At 31.5% G+C, this 14,067-nt stretch overlaps 2 protein-coding genes and 1 pseudogene across 6 annotated transcripts; 2 read left to right on the top strand and 1 right to left on the bottom strand.

Annotated features, from left to right (window-relative positions):
• On the bottom strand, positions 1 to 6,706 carry LOC139781521 (uncharacterized). 5 transcript variants are annotated; one of them, XM_071720371.1, is made up of 10 exons: positions 6,322 to 6,620; positions 5,752 to 5,833; positions 3,240 to 3,445; positions 2,876 to 3,127; positions 2,577 to 2,738; positions 2,181 to 2,255; positions 1,621 to 1,716; positions 1,075 to 1,307; positions 511 to 670; positions 1 to 324 (listed from the first exon to the last, which is right to left on the bottom strand). In XM_071720371.1, the coding sequence occupies exons 3-10, from the start codon at positions 3,442 to 3,444 to the stop codon at positions 134 to 136; spliced, it is 1,374 nt and encodes a 457-aa protein (XP_071576472.1). In that variant the 5' UTR covers position 3,445; positions 5,752 to 5,833; positions 6,322 to 6,620; the 3' UTR covers positions 1 to 133. The 5 variants fall into 5 exon arrangements, with proteins under 5 accessions (XP_071576472.1, XP_071576473.1, XP_071576467.1 ...); XM_071720372.1 differs by having other exon boundaries at positions 5,752 to 5,828; XM_071720366.1 differs by lacking the exons at positions 1 to 324; positions 511 to 670; positions 1,075 to 1,307; ... (2 more) ...; positions 2,577 to 2,738; positions 2,876 to 3,127 and having other exon boundaries at positions 3,368 to 5,589; positions 6,322 to 6,706.
• A 3,193-nt stretch (positions 6,707 to 9,899) lies between these two features.
• Positions 9,900 to 12,996, top strand: LOC139781525 (uncharacterized; annotated as a pseudogene).
• A 56-nt stretch (positions 12,997 to 13,052) lies between these two features.
• Positions 13,053 to 14,024, top strand: LOC139781523 (uncharacterized). Its single transcript, XM_071720374.1, has 3 exons — positions 13,053 to 13,254; positions 13,467 to 13,829; positions 13,908 to 14,024. The coding sequence occupies exons 1-3, from the start codon at positions 13,053 to 13,055 to the stop codon at positions 13,952 to 13,954; spliced, it is 612 nt and encodes a 203-aa protein (XP_071576475.1). The 3' UTR covers positions 13,955 to 14,024.
• The last annotated feature ends 43 nt before the right edge of the window (positions 14,025 to 14,067 follow it).

The raw sequence follows: 14,067 nt of genomic DNA, 5'->3' as shown, positions 1-14,067 counted from the left end.
ATATAAAACATTTCTTTCTTTAAATGTATTTCATTAGCCTTCATTGCTATATATTGTCTTTGGTGCGGCTATTGCAGTATCCCATATTGCAATGATCCCACTGATACAAATCTGGTATTTTTTCCTTTCAGGATCAATTTTCTTCATCTTGATTTTCTTCTCGGTTCTCTTCTCTGTTCTCTTCTTGGTTATCTTCTTGGTTATCTTCTTGGTTATGGTTTATCTTTTGTCTGTTGAAACGCTCAGGAGCATGGGCTAACCATATTTTAATTGGCGCTGCAATTTGATCGTCGGAAACATCTGAATGTGAATTTCGAATCACACCTAAAAAATAAGATATTTGTATTACTTCTGTAAAATTTCTTGACAATTTCAAAGTAATATGGTTATAGTATTGTAACAAATGTTATACATATTTATAATATTACAAAAATATTGTATAAGTCATGAGTTACAGATTTAACATACAATAATAAAACAATGAAGATTGCTTTTAAATATTGAACTTACTCATAATAACTTTGCATATATGCAAAGTTGAAAAAATTTCTTTCTTTTTGGTTCCAAGCCAACTATATTTTGTAGCTAGTTCATTCGAAAATATGAGTCTCATTAATCGAATGCAAAAAGTTCTCATATTGCCACTCCTTGCGCGACACAATTGTTTAATCTAAAATAAATTCCAATTTGCATTAATATGTTGTAATTATATAAATAAGAAATATAACTGTAATACCACAATATTATTTTCTAACAGCTATTGTTAGTGTACATCCACGGTAATCGATTCTGTCCCTCAGACAATTTTCCAAACTGAGAAGTCACCATTATCTTTCTACATACTTGCAGTTCATGATTAAAGTAACGACTAGAGCTTATTGCTCGTTACGTTAATCATGAACTGTATGTAAAAAAATAGCGACTTCTCAGTTTGGAAAATTGTCAGAGGGACAGAATCGATTACCGTGGGTGTACGATCTTCTAAAATAAAGAGACCGTTATCGATTTAGATTTTTCAGTAAAAAATATTTATAAATATATATTTTTTCCACAGTAATATAAACGTTGACCTACCAGTTCATTTCGATAACCTTCATCACTTTGTAGCTTATCTTCTAAAGTATCCAATTCGGTTTGATTTTTCAATGGAAAATCTTTTGTCGTATCCATGTTTTCCTTTTTTTTGTCAATAATATCAATTGACAATTTATCTGCGATAAGCTTTACGCTTTTTTTAATCTTCTTAATGTCGTCTATCGCCGATTCAAAGGTTATTATTTTCGTAATAATGTACTTTTTAAAGTTTTCTGAAAAAAATTTTAAATTTATAATTATGTAAAAATATATGATTTTTTAAAGAATGTTTGGATTATACAATACGCGCGCGCGCGTACACAAGACACATTTCAGCACCAAGTTCTTGCTATGACCGTCGGTAGGCCTCTTTCGATTTTAATTTAATGTTATGAATTATCAACTTTAACTTAATTTTATTACAAAAATATTATAAATTCAAGCTTAAATGTACGTTATTATTACTGTGTATGTATATACTGTGTTTGTATATACTATATAAATTCAATTATTAAATATAATTTAAAACAAAAATTACATACTCACCATCTTTAGAATTAGAATTAGAACTCGTTGTTGAAAGTGGCAATCTATCCGCAGACAATGTTGTAGCAGATGGTAAATATATTTTCTCCAGTGGCTCTGAAAATTATACAAAATGTTATATCATTAGTATTTCAATATTTTTACATTAAGCTGCATGTAATAGAAGAGAAGGCGATATTATGGACACTCGTTTACATTTCATTTAAAAACTTTAACAATAATCGAAATTTTGTGTTGAAACTGGAACAATTCTGCTCGTGAACGTGGTGTTCAATAGATTGCAGATTCAAAGTTATGAAATATTTATTACATAGGATATTAGTGATTTCATTGAAATATATTGAAAAATTATACAACGAATATTTGAGCAACAAGAGTTTGCTATCATCTATGGACCTGATTCTATTAGAATTAAAAATAATGCTATTATTTTAAGAAAATTTTAAAATATATGTAAAGATTAAAAATTTATCTTGTATATGAGTGAAAATGATATGTTAGTAATGTCTAAAAAGATAAATTTTGTTTGTTAATATTTGTTAATCAGCATCTATACGTACCAATATTATAATTAGAATCAACTTGAGGTACACAATCCACGTAGTTATCGAATACCACCTCATGATTTTGCAATTCTGAAACAAAAAAAGTGCTTTATTTATGTCTTAATTTTATTTATACGATTCATACAAATTATAAGTTGCTGAATAAGTAATGAATTAGGTATAATTTATTGTGTAACAACTCAGATATAAATCATTGTGCGAAAAATTTATTTGTACAATATCAAGCAACATGTAAACGTACATTGTGTTTGAATAAATCAGCATGAATGTGAATGTGATAATAATGTTAATGTGTTTATGTATGAGTATGAATATTCTGAAAAATGGAAGACATATTTTATGTACTTTTGTGTAATATTCCTAATTTTCTAGGACAAAAATAATTCTTACCAGAATTTTTTTTCGTTGTATACGATGCAATATTTTGAACACTTTTCTCTTTATTGGCGTTATAATTGTTACGAGAATTTTTTTTCGTTATGTCATACGATGCAATATTTTGATCATTGTTCTCTTTATTGGCGTTATCTTCAACACCAATGTAGTTAATGTCTATAATACAAATATAAAATTATGTTATTGAAATATTTCTTTTCACTGTATTATTACAATTCACTAGCTGTGTTTCTATTAATACTTTTAATAGAAACACAGCAGTGAATTATAATGATATTTATTAATTCTCTTACCTTTTCGTGGCCTGCCCACTTTATTTTTCGACATATTTTGTGTTATCTCGTGACAACGTTTTTTAGGAATAGTTGGGAGCTCCGAAACAAAACTGTCATCAGATTCTTCTTCTTCGTCGTTACTCGAATCAATAGGTTTTGCGGCTCTAAGTTTTCTTGATTTTTTCAAGAATTCTTCCTTTTCGGTGCCAGAATTCAAATCAGATGTATCTTCGGCCTCTTTTAACTTCTTCATTGCTCTTACGTAAAACACTGCAACAAAATAATATAATTAAAATAAAATTGTATTGTTAAACTATATTGTTAAGGAATAGCAACATATACAAAAATAATACATTCACTAAAGACATATAACGTCGCTTACCAAATGTCCCAAATATCTTTTTTATAGAATGGCTCGCCCACGTTGATTCCGGATCTATCATCGTCTTGATTGCTTTATCATAACTCTTGTTATTTGTGAAATTAGGCCAAAGGGCACTTCGTCGATCTTGACTTAACCAATTTGTAGGGATAACTTGTAGACCATCCATAAACTCTACGACCGCATAACACGTCTTTTCAGTCATTCTGTGTCAATAAACATACAATTTACGTTTCCATATGAATTAATGGAAAAACTGCATATTTTTCATCTTCATAAGGTAATTTTACATATTTGTTTATAATGTTATGTAATGGCCACGATTTTAAATTGGACTGTGAGCACACGATATAAGTACCAAGTAGCGACGAAGGACAAGGAATATTATACAGATCTTCTTTATCTAAGAATTCGTGACCTATGATCATTGGAATATTTCGTTCTGTACAAAAAGCAATATTTTGTACTGATACAATGGCACCACATGTTAAGCCACAACAATTATCCGCTAATGACCCAGCTTTTAATGTTATTCCCTTGTACTTAACAACTTTGTATTGCGGATTGCTACTATTGTCCGTTAATGGACCGTCAAAATGTATCTCCTTGAAATATGGATGTTTCGTAACAGACGTCATCGACAGTGATGAATCTGAGTTTATGTAGCTTTCACTATATCTCCGTATTACTTGCTGTAAAGGTTTCTCTGACTTTCTAATGTATTTCTTCAAAATTTGCATGTAATTTTCGAACTTAAAGGCACTAAAATTATCAATCGGTCCAAATTTTTTTACGTCATCTACAAGATGTACAAGACTGTGTACGTTATGTGACATATTATGAATTCCGTATAGTTTCTTAAACGTCTTTATAAAGAAAAGAATCAATTCTTGCGCATAGCTAAGATGTTCGTTTAATTCTTGTGATGACAATATTCTGACAATTACGTGTAGTGTTAGAAAATGTAGATATACTTTCTTCTTTAAAATGGACTTAAAAGCTAATGGACCTGTATACAACAATATCAATCTAAATTCTGTAGCCTTCCATAATTTTACACAATCTAGCTTCCGCGGCTTTCTTGCAAATTTTACAGGTATCGAAGGTTTTAAATGTGTCACTAAAATTGTTGAAATTTGTTCGACAGCTCTCGACTGTAACCGATATGATAAATCTTTTTCAAGCCACAAGTATAGTAATTTACGCATAATTCCCAAGCATATCAAATGCATATAGTCTAAAGGGACATTTGTGACTGGCTTAAAAAAAGGCACTTTGAGCAAACTACATGTGATATTAGGTTTGTGATAGTTATCATCAATCTTTTGAATAAAATCATTATCTGTTCGTAATGGTGCATTGACCTGTGGAAAACATATCCGATTTCCTACATATTCTCCTTCCGTTGTACATTTGGTACAACTAGAGTATCCAGAATGTCCTTTAACACAAAGAACAAATGATTTCGCTGGAGTGTCGCAAATTAAAGCTTCAAGTCTGCACGGTATGTTACGCCCATTAAAGTGAATGCCATTTTCGCACATACGTTTAGTCTCATCAACAAACTCTTGCAAAAAATCATTAGGATTTGCTGGTTTCTCGTTTCCATGATAAAGTCCAATAACGAATACTTTATTATATGGGACGACCGAACCTAATATAGGCCAAAACTGTTGTAATGACGATTTCGATAGTGGTAAGCCATCAATATTGATTGTAATTTTGACACAATCAATATTATCTTTTACGGAAGCTAATGTCTCTAATACGAATTTTTGTACACCAAAATGATAATAGCTTCCTGGCGCTACTGTACGTAGTTCTTGCTTTCTTGGTGTTTTCAAAAGTGTTCTTGCATCTAATGACAAGTTAGAAAAGCAAGGATGTTTTCTCAATCTATGTAACAGTGCTGTTAAAGCAATGTGTGGAATTTGATATTTTACAGTCCACTTTGCAAGATAGTTAGTGAAACTCTCATCTGTCACATCCGTATCATCAGACAGATGAGATATTGATTCTCCAGAAAGATGTGATTGTTGAGAATCAGAAGTCCGATAATTTGATTGTCTGCAGTTATCATTATTTATTTCTTCAAATATCTCGTTAATATTTTTATTCGGTTCATGTATGTTAATATCAGAAGTTTCAGAATTGTTTTCACAAATTTCTAAATTAATTGTGGAAACATTCTGTACATTAGCTGCACATTTATCATTAACGTTACATGATGTATCATGAGGTATGTTAAAAAGTGCATCACAAATCATATCCAATTCTAATTTCCTTTTTCTATTTAAGTGCCGTTTGGACATATATAAAGATTCTTTTCTTGGTCTCTTTCGATTCATTTCTGTTAAAATATAATATGTACTTATACAATGAGTCAATATCAACACATAAATATCATAAATGCAGAAAATCATATTTTAAATACAAATATTTTAGTTATTTAAAAAACGAAATTTTTAACTGTGAAATATTTGTATAATATTTGCAATGTCGGGATACTTACTTGACTATTTGAAGAGTCACAAGGCCGGGATTAAGCACCCAGGAATGTCTTTGGACGAATGACAAATGTCACGGAATCTGTGCTGCAACAAAATAAGAAATTAATTAATGCGTACTAATAATGTACATTAAAGGCTGCATTCACTGCCAAAATATAAAGGCCAAAATTTACTGCCAATACTAAAATTCTATAACATACGTAACGTAAACTATACATTTTTAGTACTGACAATGATCTTCGGAACAACCAAAATTGTCGAGTTATATAGAAAAAAAACATAATGCGGTAAAGCCTTTTTACGCAAACCGGTGATTTTCCGAGCACCCGACATATAGGTTACGTTCCGTCTCACAAATAATGCTCATTCAATCCAATCAATATTAGCTCTCGTTCCCCAGCAGGAACGTTATGGCCATACGAATAATGCGCATAATGCATTTTTTATTCTCGTAATAATCAGTGAACAATAATAAGGCCGGATATATGCCTTATGCGCATCATGCGTGACACGGAACGCATTTCATATTACAATTCCAATTGTCTAATTACTGAAATGTATATTATACGTACCACGAAACTTTTCACACTGGATTTCACAAACACACTGTTGCTACCGGTACGCAAACACACTGCTCTATGCAGGAATGGCGGATCATAGATCGAAAGCCAGCAGCATAACCAACAATGGCCAAGCAAGAAGAAACCGAAACAAAAAACATAGCAGATGCGGCGCTGAGATTATTGTGAACGCGATCAAGTAACATTATTTTAAAAAGATAAAATAATAAATTATTAATTATTAATTTATTATTAATAATTAAATTAATAATTAATTGTATTAATAAATTTTTTAATTATATTTTATTGCATTAATTATTAATTATTTTATATATTAATAAAGATAATATCGTAATCTTACAATAAAGATAATAAAACATATATATCTAATTGTTTATTTCGTAATTAAAATGCGCGGATAAAAGCGTATCAATCCTGTGCATGTACGTATCAGTAGCACTTCCTGAGTCAATCCTGAGAATATACGAGCACGAATGAACACGTACGTATTAGTTTTATATCCTGCGTCAATCCAGTGGATATACGTACGCGGATATCCTGAAAAGCGATATTCTCAGGATGACCCTAGGCTGATACGGATGATCGTAGTATGATCAGTATCAAAATGGGATGATACTCAGGATATCGTGTGCTGTATGGGTATGTTATTGACTTCTTTATGAAACCTTTCTCTACTTTTTAGATGCTTGATGAAAATGTTTATCACTCATAGCACCAAAGTTCTGTGGAAAGAAATTAAGATGTGAGTACTGAAAATATACTTTTAGAGAACTTGCAACTTTTGTAATACAAAGTGCATCTAACCTTTCTTTAATCATAATCTCATAATTTGGAGATCGGGAATTCCCAATAAAACTTATTATATAACCGTTTTTAAGGCTGTTTATGCTCTTTTTTATCGTTAAAAAACGAATCAAACTTGAGCATGGATGATAGCCTTAAAAATGGTTATAAGTTTTCTTGAGAATTTCCGGTCTTCAAATTATGAGATTATGGTTAAAGAAATATTACATGTATTTCATAGTATAAAAAGGTGCGATGTCTCTTAAAGTATATTTTCTGAACTCACATCTTAATTTCTTTCCATAAAACTTGAGCACTGTGAGTGATAAACGTTTTCATCAAGACAAAAGAAATAGAAAAACGTTTCATGGAAGTCAATAATATGTTGGCTAATTACTACTGAAATCTGATCAGAGAAATTGAAGAAGATGAGTGTATTGGCAAACAAAACGTACAAAACATTAAGTCCAGAATTTTGGATGTTATACAAAAAATTTAAGCCTTTTATAAAAAAATATTCCCAAAATATTGCGTATAATATTTTTCAAGTTTTGTACTCCTAAATACCCTTCCAACAATATATATGTCCCATTTTAATATATTACTCCAAAAACTTTTTTATATTTAATTGTAGAAAAAAATGTTTTAGACAATTTATTTGGTATGAAGGAGGACACATGATTCGGATGTGAGTCATGTCGTTGATGTTGTTTTTAAGAAATTTTATAATCAACCAATTTCTTAAATGCAACTTGATTTTTTCCTTTAGATAAAAGTAGATTTCGTCAAGACGTTTTCAAAGCACTCTAATAAAGCTCTTTTTCGTTAAAAATTTCCTGAGATATTTTTGTCATAATATTTTTAATACAAAATATGAAACATCTCGTAAAATATTCACTTTTTGATGACTTTACCTTGATACTCTTATACGTAAAATAATTAAAAAAATTGATTATAAAAAAAACTGAAAAAATTATTTTGAAAAATCGATTGCATTTTGTAGACGTATTTTATTTTGCAAAAATAACAAATGTAAAAATTATTATTCGACTTTTTTCATTATTCTATGTATAAAAGTATCAAAGTAAAGTTATCAAAAAGTTATACTTTACAAAATAATACATTAAAATAAGATACCCTGTATAAAACATTTTTACAAGAATTTTTTTCTATTTTTTTCTATTTTATAAACTCATAACTCCAAAATTTTAATCAAGTATAACTAAAAAAATGAGGACCTGAGTAAATCATATGTCACGTCATTCACAAAGTAGACCGAGCTGAATCACTTCCAGTAAAAAAAAAATTGAGAAATTATCAAATTTTTGGAAAGAGACCCCAAAATTGGACATTTTTAGCCTATTTTGGTGGCGCTCGAAATTCGAATCAAATTCTATGTCAAACGATGCTACATGATAGGATATTAATCTAAAAAAAAAATTAAAGTTGAGCATAAGCCTAGTTTTGGAGATACAGAGAGTCAAAGTGGCCAAATTCCCAATATTATCTAAGTACAATAGACACAAAAGGGATGTTAAAATTTCTTTGATAATAGTGGTATTTTAAATAGAATTAGTCCGAATGATTCTCTGACCACCATACTAAAAATCCACTTTTGTCACCCCTGTTACTTAATTTTTTAAAGGAGTAAAACTATCCCCAAAAGAAGTTCTTGCTGAATTTCTGGAAAACAGATAGAGATAAGAAAAAATGTTTTGAATGAAAGTTGTTTGTCTAGAAATTCTGCATAAAAAAGGTTTCTTTTATTTTTTTCGTAGGACTCACTCTTTGGCCGGAAACTGCGTGTAAAGAAAGATAATTTTTAAAAATAAAGGGAATTTTCTCTTAAGGAACTATTATCACAAAAATAAGTCAATATATTTTAAAATATAATTGTAGAAAGATGTTAGTTATCTCTTAAGTATTGCAAACTGTGATTACACCGCATGTGATATTTGAAGTATCTTGATATAAAATACCTAAAGAAACTAGAAATTGACAACTATTCCTTAAGAAAAAATTCCCTTTATTTTTAAAAATTATCTTTCTTTAGGCACGGTTTCCGGCCAAAGAGTGAAAATTTTTCTATGAAAGATTTTTTCTTACGAAAAAAATAAAAGAAACCTTTTTTGTGCAGAATTTCTAGACAAACAACTGTTATTTGAAACATTTTTTCGTATCTTTATTCGTTTTCCAGAAATTGAGCAAAAACTTCTTTTAGGGGTAGTTTTACTTCTTTAAAAAATTAAGTAACAGAAGTGGAGGGGATAGATTTTTAGTACGATGGTCAGAATCATTCGGACTATATAATTCTATTTAAAATACCACTATTATCAAAGAAGTTTTAACATCCTTCTTTGTGTTTGTACTTGGATAATATTGGGAATTTGGCCACTTTTTGACTCCCTGTATCTCCAAAACTAAGCCTGTGCTCAACTTTAATTTTTTTTTACATTAATGTCCCATCATGTAGCATTGTTTGGCATACAATTTGATTAGAATTTCGAGGGCTACCAAAATAGGCTAAAAATGTCCGATTTTGGGGTCACTCTTTGTTGTACTGTGTAATTGTGTGTAATTGTAGAGAAATATTCAGAAAAAGCGTATTCTTCTATACTTTTCTATATTTTTATAAACCACAATAAAAATTATACGTTTTAAGATATTTTTCCATTTTAATTCATTGAAATAAAAAATTACATACCGTATTATTATCTATTATAATTTTAATCGGTCTAAACAACTTTATTTTATCTCCAGTTTAAAATATATTGCCGTGTGCAATCATGCCGAAGCACAAGCAATATAGTCACAAGTATCGGCGAACAATTTCGCAGCATGCAGTAAGAGAAATAAGAAATAATCTACAAGCTCACAAAAGCGACGAAATGGTATATTTGGTCGAAAATTACGACAACCACCTTCTGGAAGTAAATAATGATCAAACAGACTCTATCTCGGAAACCGCACCAGATGAAATAATTCAAGAGATTGTGCAAGAGGAAATTATCCCGGAAATCATACAGGAAGCAATAGTCGGAGACCAAATTATATCGCCCGACGAATACGATAGTGATTCTTCGTCGGAATCAGACAATGAACATAATAGTATAAATATTGATCGATTGCAAAAAAATCTGGTCAAGTGGAGCCATGATAATAAGATCTGTAGATCTGCTGTGACCAGTCTATTGAAAGTTTTAAAAATAGAAAAGGCTATGCAGTCCTTTCCATCAGACTCACGAACATTCTTAAGAACTCCAAGAAAGGCAGAAAGTATACCAATGGAACACGGTCGATATACTCATTTTGGTATTGCCAAAAGCCTACATCATATTATAGAAACAAGTGGTACCGGTACATATATACCTGAAGAAATTCATTTATCCATTAACATAGATGGACTACCTCTTACCAAAAGTTCAAAGAGTCAATTATGGCCAATTCTTGGAAGTTTTAGAAATTTTCAAAACAAAACGCCATTTCTCATTGGCGCTTTTCATGGGTATCAAAAGCCTCCAGCTGCTGCAGTATTTTTAAAAAATTTTATTGAAGAAGCAGTAGACCTTATCCCACACAGAACACAACCTCCAATGGACGTCCAAAGAACATCCATAGCTCCACCAGACATCTACCTCTATGGTGGATGTCAAATGGACGTCTAATGAACGTCCATATTATATCCATCCATATAACATTTAGCATGGACGTCCAGTGGACGAGGTTTTTATCTCGGAACCGGTTAAAACTACTCGGATTTGAACGTTTTTTTTTTTAATGTTAGGTAATTAAAAACACTACAATGTTTATGGGTTAAAAATTGACGCTAATTGTTTATTTAATAAATTTTCAGGTTTATTTTAATTATAAAAAAAAGCGTCAATTTTTAACCGATAAACATTGTAGTGTTTTTAATTACCTACATTTAAAAAAAAAACGTTCAAATCCGAGTAGTTTTAACCGGTTCCGAGATAACGCACTTTTTTGGTCTAATTTGCCTCTATTAATGGATGGATATAATATGGACGTCCATTAGACGTCTTTTATAAACATATAACCGCGAGCGTTAGTAACCCGCACTGCCGCGACGCGGCTACCATGCGCGAGTACTTTCTCGTAATAAAAAAACATCACGCGCTAGTATATTAAGAGGCGAGCCTGTGAGAGGCCTGACTGCGATAATTCTTTGCTGCAGATCATCTGAAGTGATACCTCTGGTATCACATAGCAGGGGTCTTCAAAGCAATTTTTGATAATTTGTTGGATACACTTATAAATAATTATCTAATTTGTTGTAAGCTTTATAAACAAGGCGTATATCCATAAAGAATTTATAAAACGTTTAGTTAACATATTTTAATTATCCATCGAAGCTCCATGAAACATCTATGGTTGATCTATATGACGTCTAAAAGAGATCTATCAATACGTCTAATGGAGATCTAATGGAGGTACTACAAGCGGACATTTCGAGTATTAGTGGAAGTTCTGTGGATGTTACATGGACGTCCATTAGAGGTTTTGAATCTCCATGATGGATGTCTAATGGACATCTAATGGATGTTTTGCTCCGTGTGGGATAGAAAATGGCTATATCCATGATGGTATTAACAGAAAATTTATTATTGATTGTTTCATATGTGATGCTCCTGCAAGAGCGTATATTTGTTGTATTAAAAACCACGGAGGATATTATGCATGTAGTAAGTGTGAAACCAAAGGCATGTATAGTAAGGGAAAAGTGGTATATCCAGAAATAAACGCTCGGCTACGAACAGCGGAATCGTTTGCTACGCAATCTGATAAACAACATCACACTGGAGAAAGTCCCTTATTGAGTCTTAACATCAATATGATTAGACAAGTGCCGTATGACTATATACATCTAGTGATATTAGGCCAAGTAAAAAAAATTTTGAAATTAATGACTGGAAAGTTGAATCCTATGAAGTTGAGTGTACAACAGGTTTTGGAGATTTCCAAACGGCAGCTTGAACTTCGAAAGTATGTTCCGAATGACTTTGCCCGTAAACCGAGAGCTTTGGACGAACTGGATCGCTGGAAAGCCACTGAATTCCGTGAATTTCTGTTGTATAGTATTGCGCAAGATAGTAAGACTTGATGTATATAATCATTTCATAAAACTGTCAGTGGCTATACGTCTTCTAGTAACTCCTGGTATTGATGTCGAACAAAATAGATATGCGAAGAGCTTGTTAGAAGAATATTTTACTGAATTTTTGCAATTATACGGAGTGCATAATGCAACGTACAATACGCATGGATTATTACACTTGGCTGATGATGCATTACAGTGGGGAGCACTCGACGAATTTTCTGCATTTATTTTCGAAAATTATTTACAGTATATAAAAAAATTGATCAGAGGTAGTGATAAACCTTGAGCAATTAAGTAATCGCATAAATGAAATCAGAAATAGCTATTGCATTGAATCCGTCAACGATGCCATTGAAACATATAAACTGGGAAGGGAATGCTACAATGGAAGGTTGATAGATGGATGTACGTCGCCTATGCACAAAGATATTCAATTCAAGAATTTTAAAATCACGATAAAGAGACCAAACAACTACTGTATCATGGCAGACGAAAGTATTGTAATGATTGAAACTATTTGTCATCGCAATAATTCTATACTAGTAATTGGCAAAATGTTAAAAAACGGGAATCCATTTTTTCACTCGCCAGCACCGTCGACATGCTTTGGTATTGTTAAATTTTCTGGCGAATATGGTAGCTTGCAAGCATTTCCAATTGAAAATATTAAAAATAAAGGTGTTGTTCTGCCGATTTTTGACGAATCCAACCAATCTGAAGACTACAAAAATGTTGTCGTCTTTCCACTCATCCATGGTCAATGACATATATATATATATATATATATATATATATAAATTGTATATATGAAACTCTAGGCATGTCTCCTAAGTTTTGCATCGTTCACTTTACTGAAGAGGATTCTGTGGAGGTTGTTCCTGATTTCTGGATATTTGAATCGTCAGACATAAACTATTGCTCATGGCCTCTTAATAATGCTTTTCCGACGAAATGCGTTGCAAATAGAACGGTGCCAGATGACAAATGGCCATCCTACAAGTGCAGAATCCTTAATTTGTTTGGTACATAGTATACATACACGCCCACACATACTCACACGCATGCACACACATTGTATTAAACAGTCTAACTTCTATTTGTGAAATCTAAATCGCCGAATTTACACTTTTTTCCGTAATTTATTTTAATTTCAATAATACACTTTCTTATAAAATAAAATATATACTTTGCATATTTTTTTGCCATGAAAATGAGTATATAACATTTTTCTCAGGTGACTATGAAACAGCTCGGCAGCATTTAGGCCAAGCCGAAATTACATCTGATTTTCCTGTGTCAGAGGTTGTGGGTAAACGAATACATAAACCCAATAAGAAATATGTCTTGCAAGAGTCATCCGATTCATCTGAAGACAGCATTCCACAACACAAAAAGAAAGACTCTAGAAATGAGATACCGCGATTTACGTCGAAAGAACGTACATGTTCAGAGATGGTTTTACCAAAAGCCCTACAACAGAAATCAAAACGAATTCTAGATGGCAACCAAAATCTTTCCTCATCCAGAACAAATAGCGCTACACGTTCACGGTCACCGCTAAATAAGATCGACAAGAGAATTGACCAGTTTAAGGAAGGTAATCTCTCGTTTTTTAATGACATTTAATGGAATTCCATTCAATTATTGTGACATTATTATCTTTTAAATATTGTAGATATCACTTTACAACATGGATGCAGCACGAGTGGAACGGTAGTGTAAGAAAATCAAATGGTTAATCAACTTGCTGGACAAATTCAGACGCAGTTAACTAAAAAAAAAAACTGAAAAATCACTATATAATGGAGAAACAGGTATATTATTTTGTTGTTGCA

The sequence above is a fragment of the Temnothorax nylanderi genome, unplaced genomic scaffold, assembly GCF_030848795.1.
Source record: "Temnothorax nylanderi isolate EJ_2023f unplaced genomic scaffold, tnyl_v1.0 TNYL_tig0343_pilon, whole genome shotgun sequence".
Classification (NCBI taxonomy): Eukaryota; Metazoa; Arthropoda; class Insecta; order Hymenoptera; family Formicidae; genus Temnothorax; species Temnothorax nylanderi.
Note: the sequence above shows the minus strand (reverse complement) of the source record. Positions and strands in the feature narration are given on the sequence as shown.

Coding starts and splice junctions, on each gene's coding strand:
- LOC139781521 (XM_071720366.1), bottom strand. CDS start 5,587: ATGAATCGAAAGAGACCAAGAAAAGAATCTTTATATATGTCCAAACGG.
- LOC139781523 (XM_071720374.1), top strand. CDS start 13,053: ATGTCTCCTAAGTTTTGCATCGTTCACTTTACTGAAGAGGATTCTGTG. Junction 13,255..13,466: donor CAGAATCCTTAATTTGTTTG/GTACATAGTATA, acceptor CATTTTTCTCAG/GTGACTATGAAACAGCTCGG. Junction 13,830..13,907: donor AATTGACCAGTTTAAGGAAG/GTAATCTCTCGT, acceptor TAAATATTGTAG/ATATCACTTTACAACATGGA.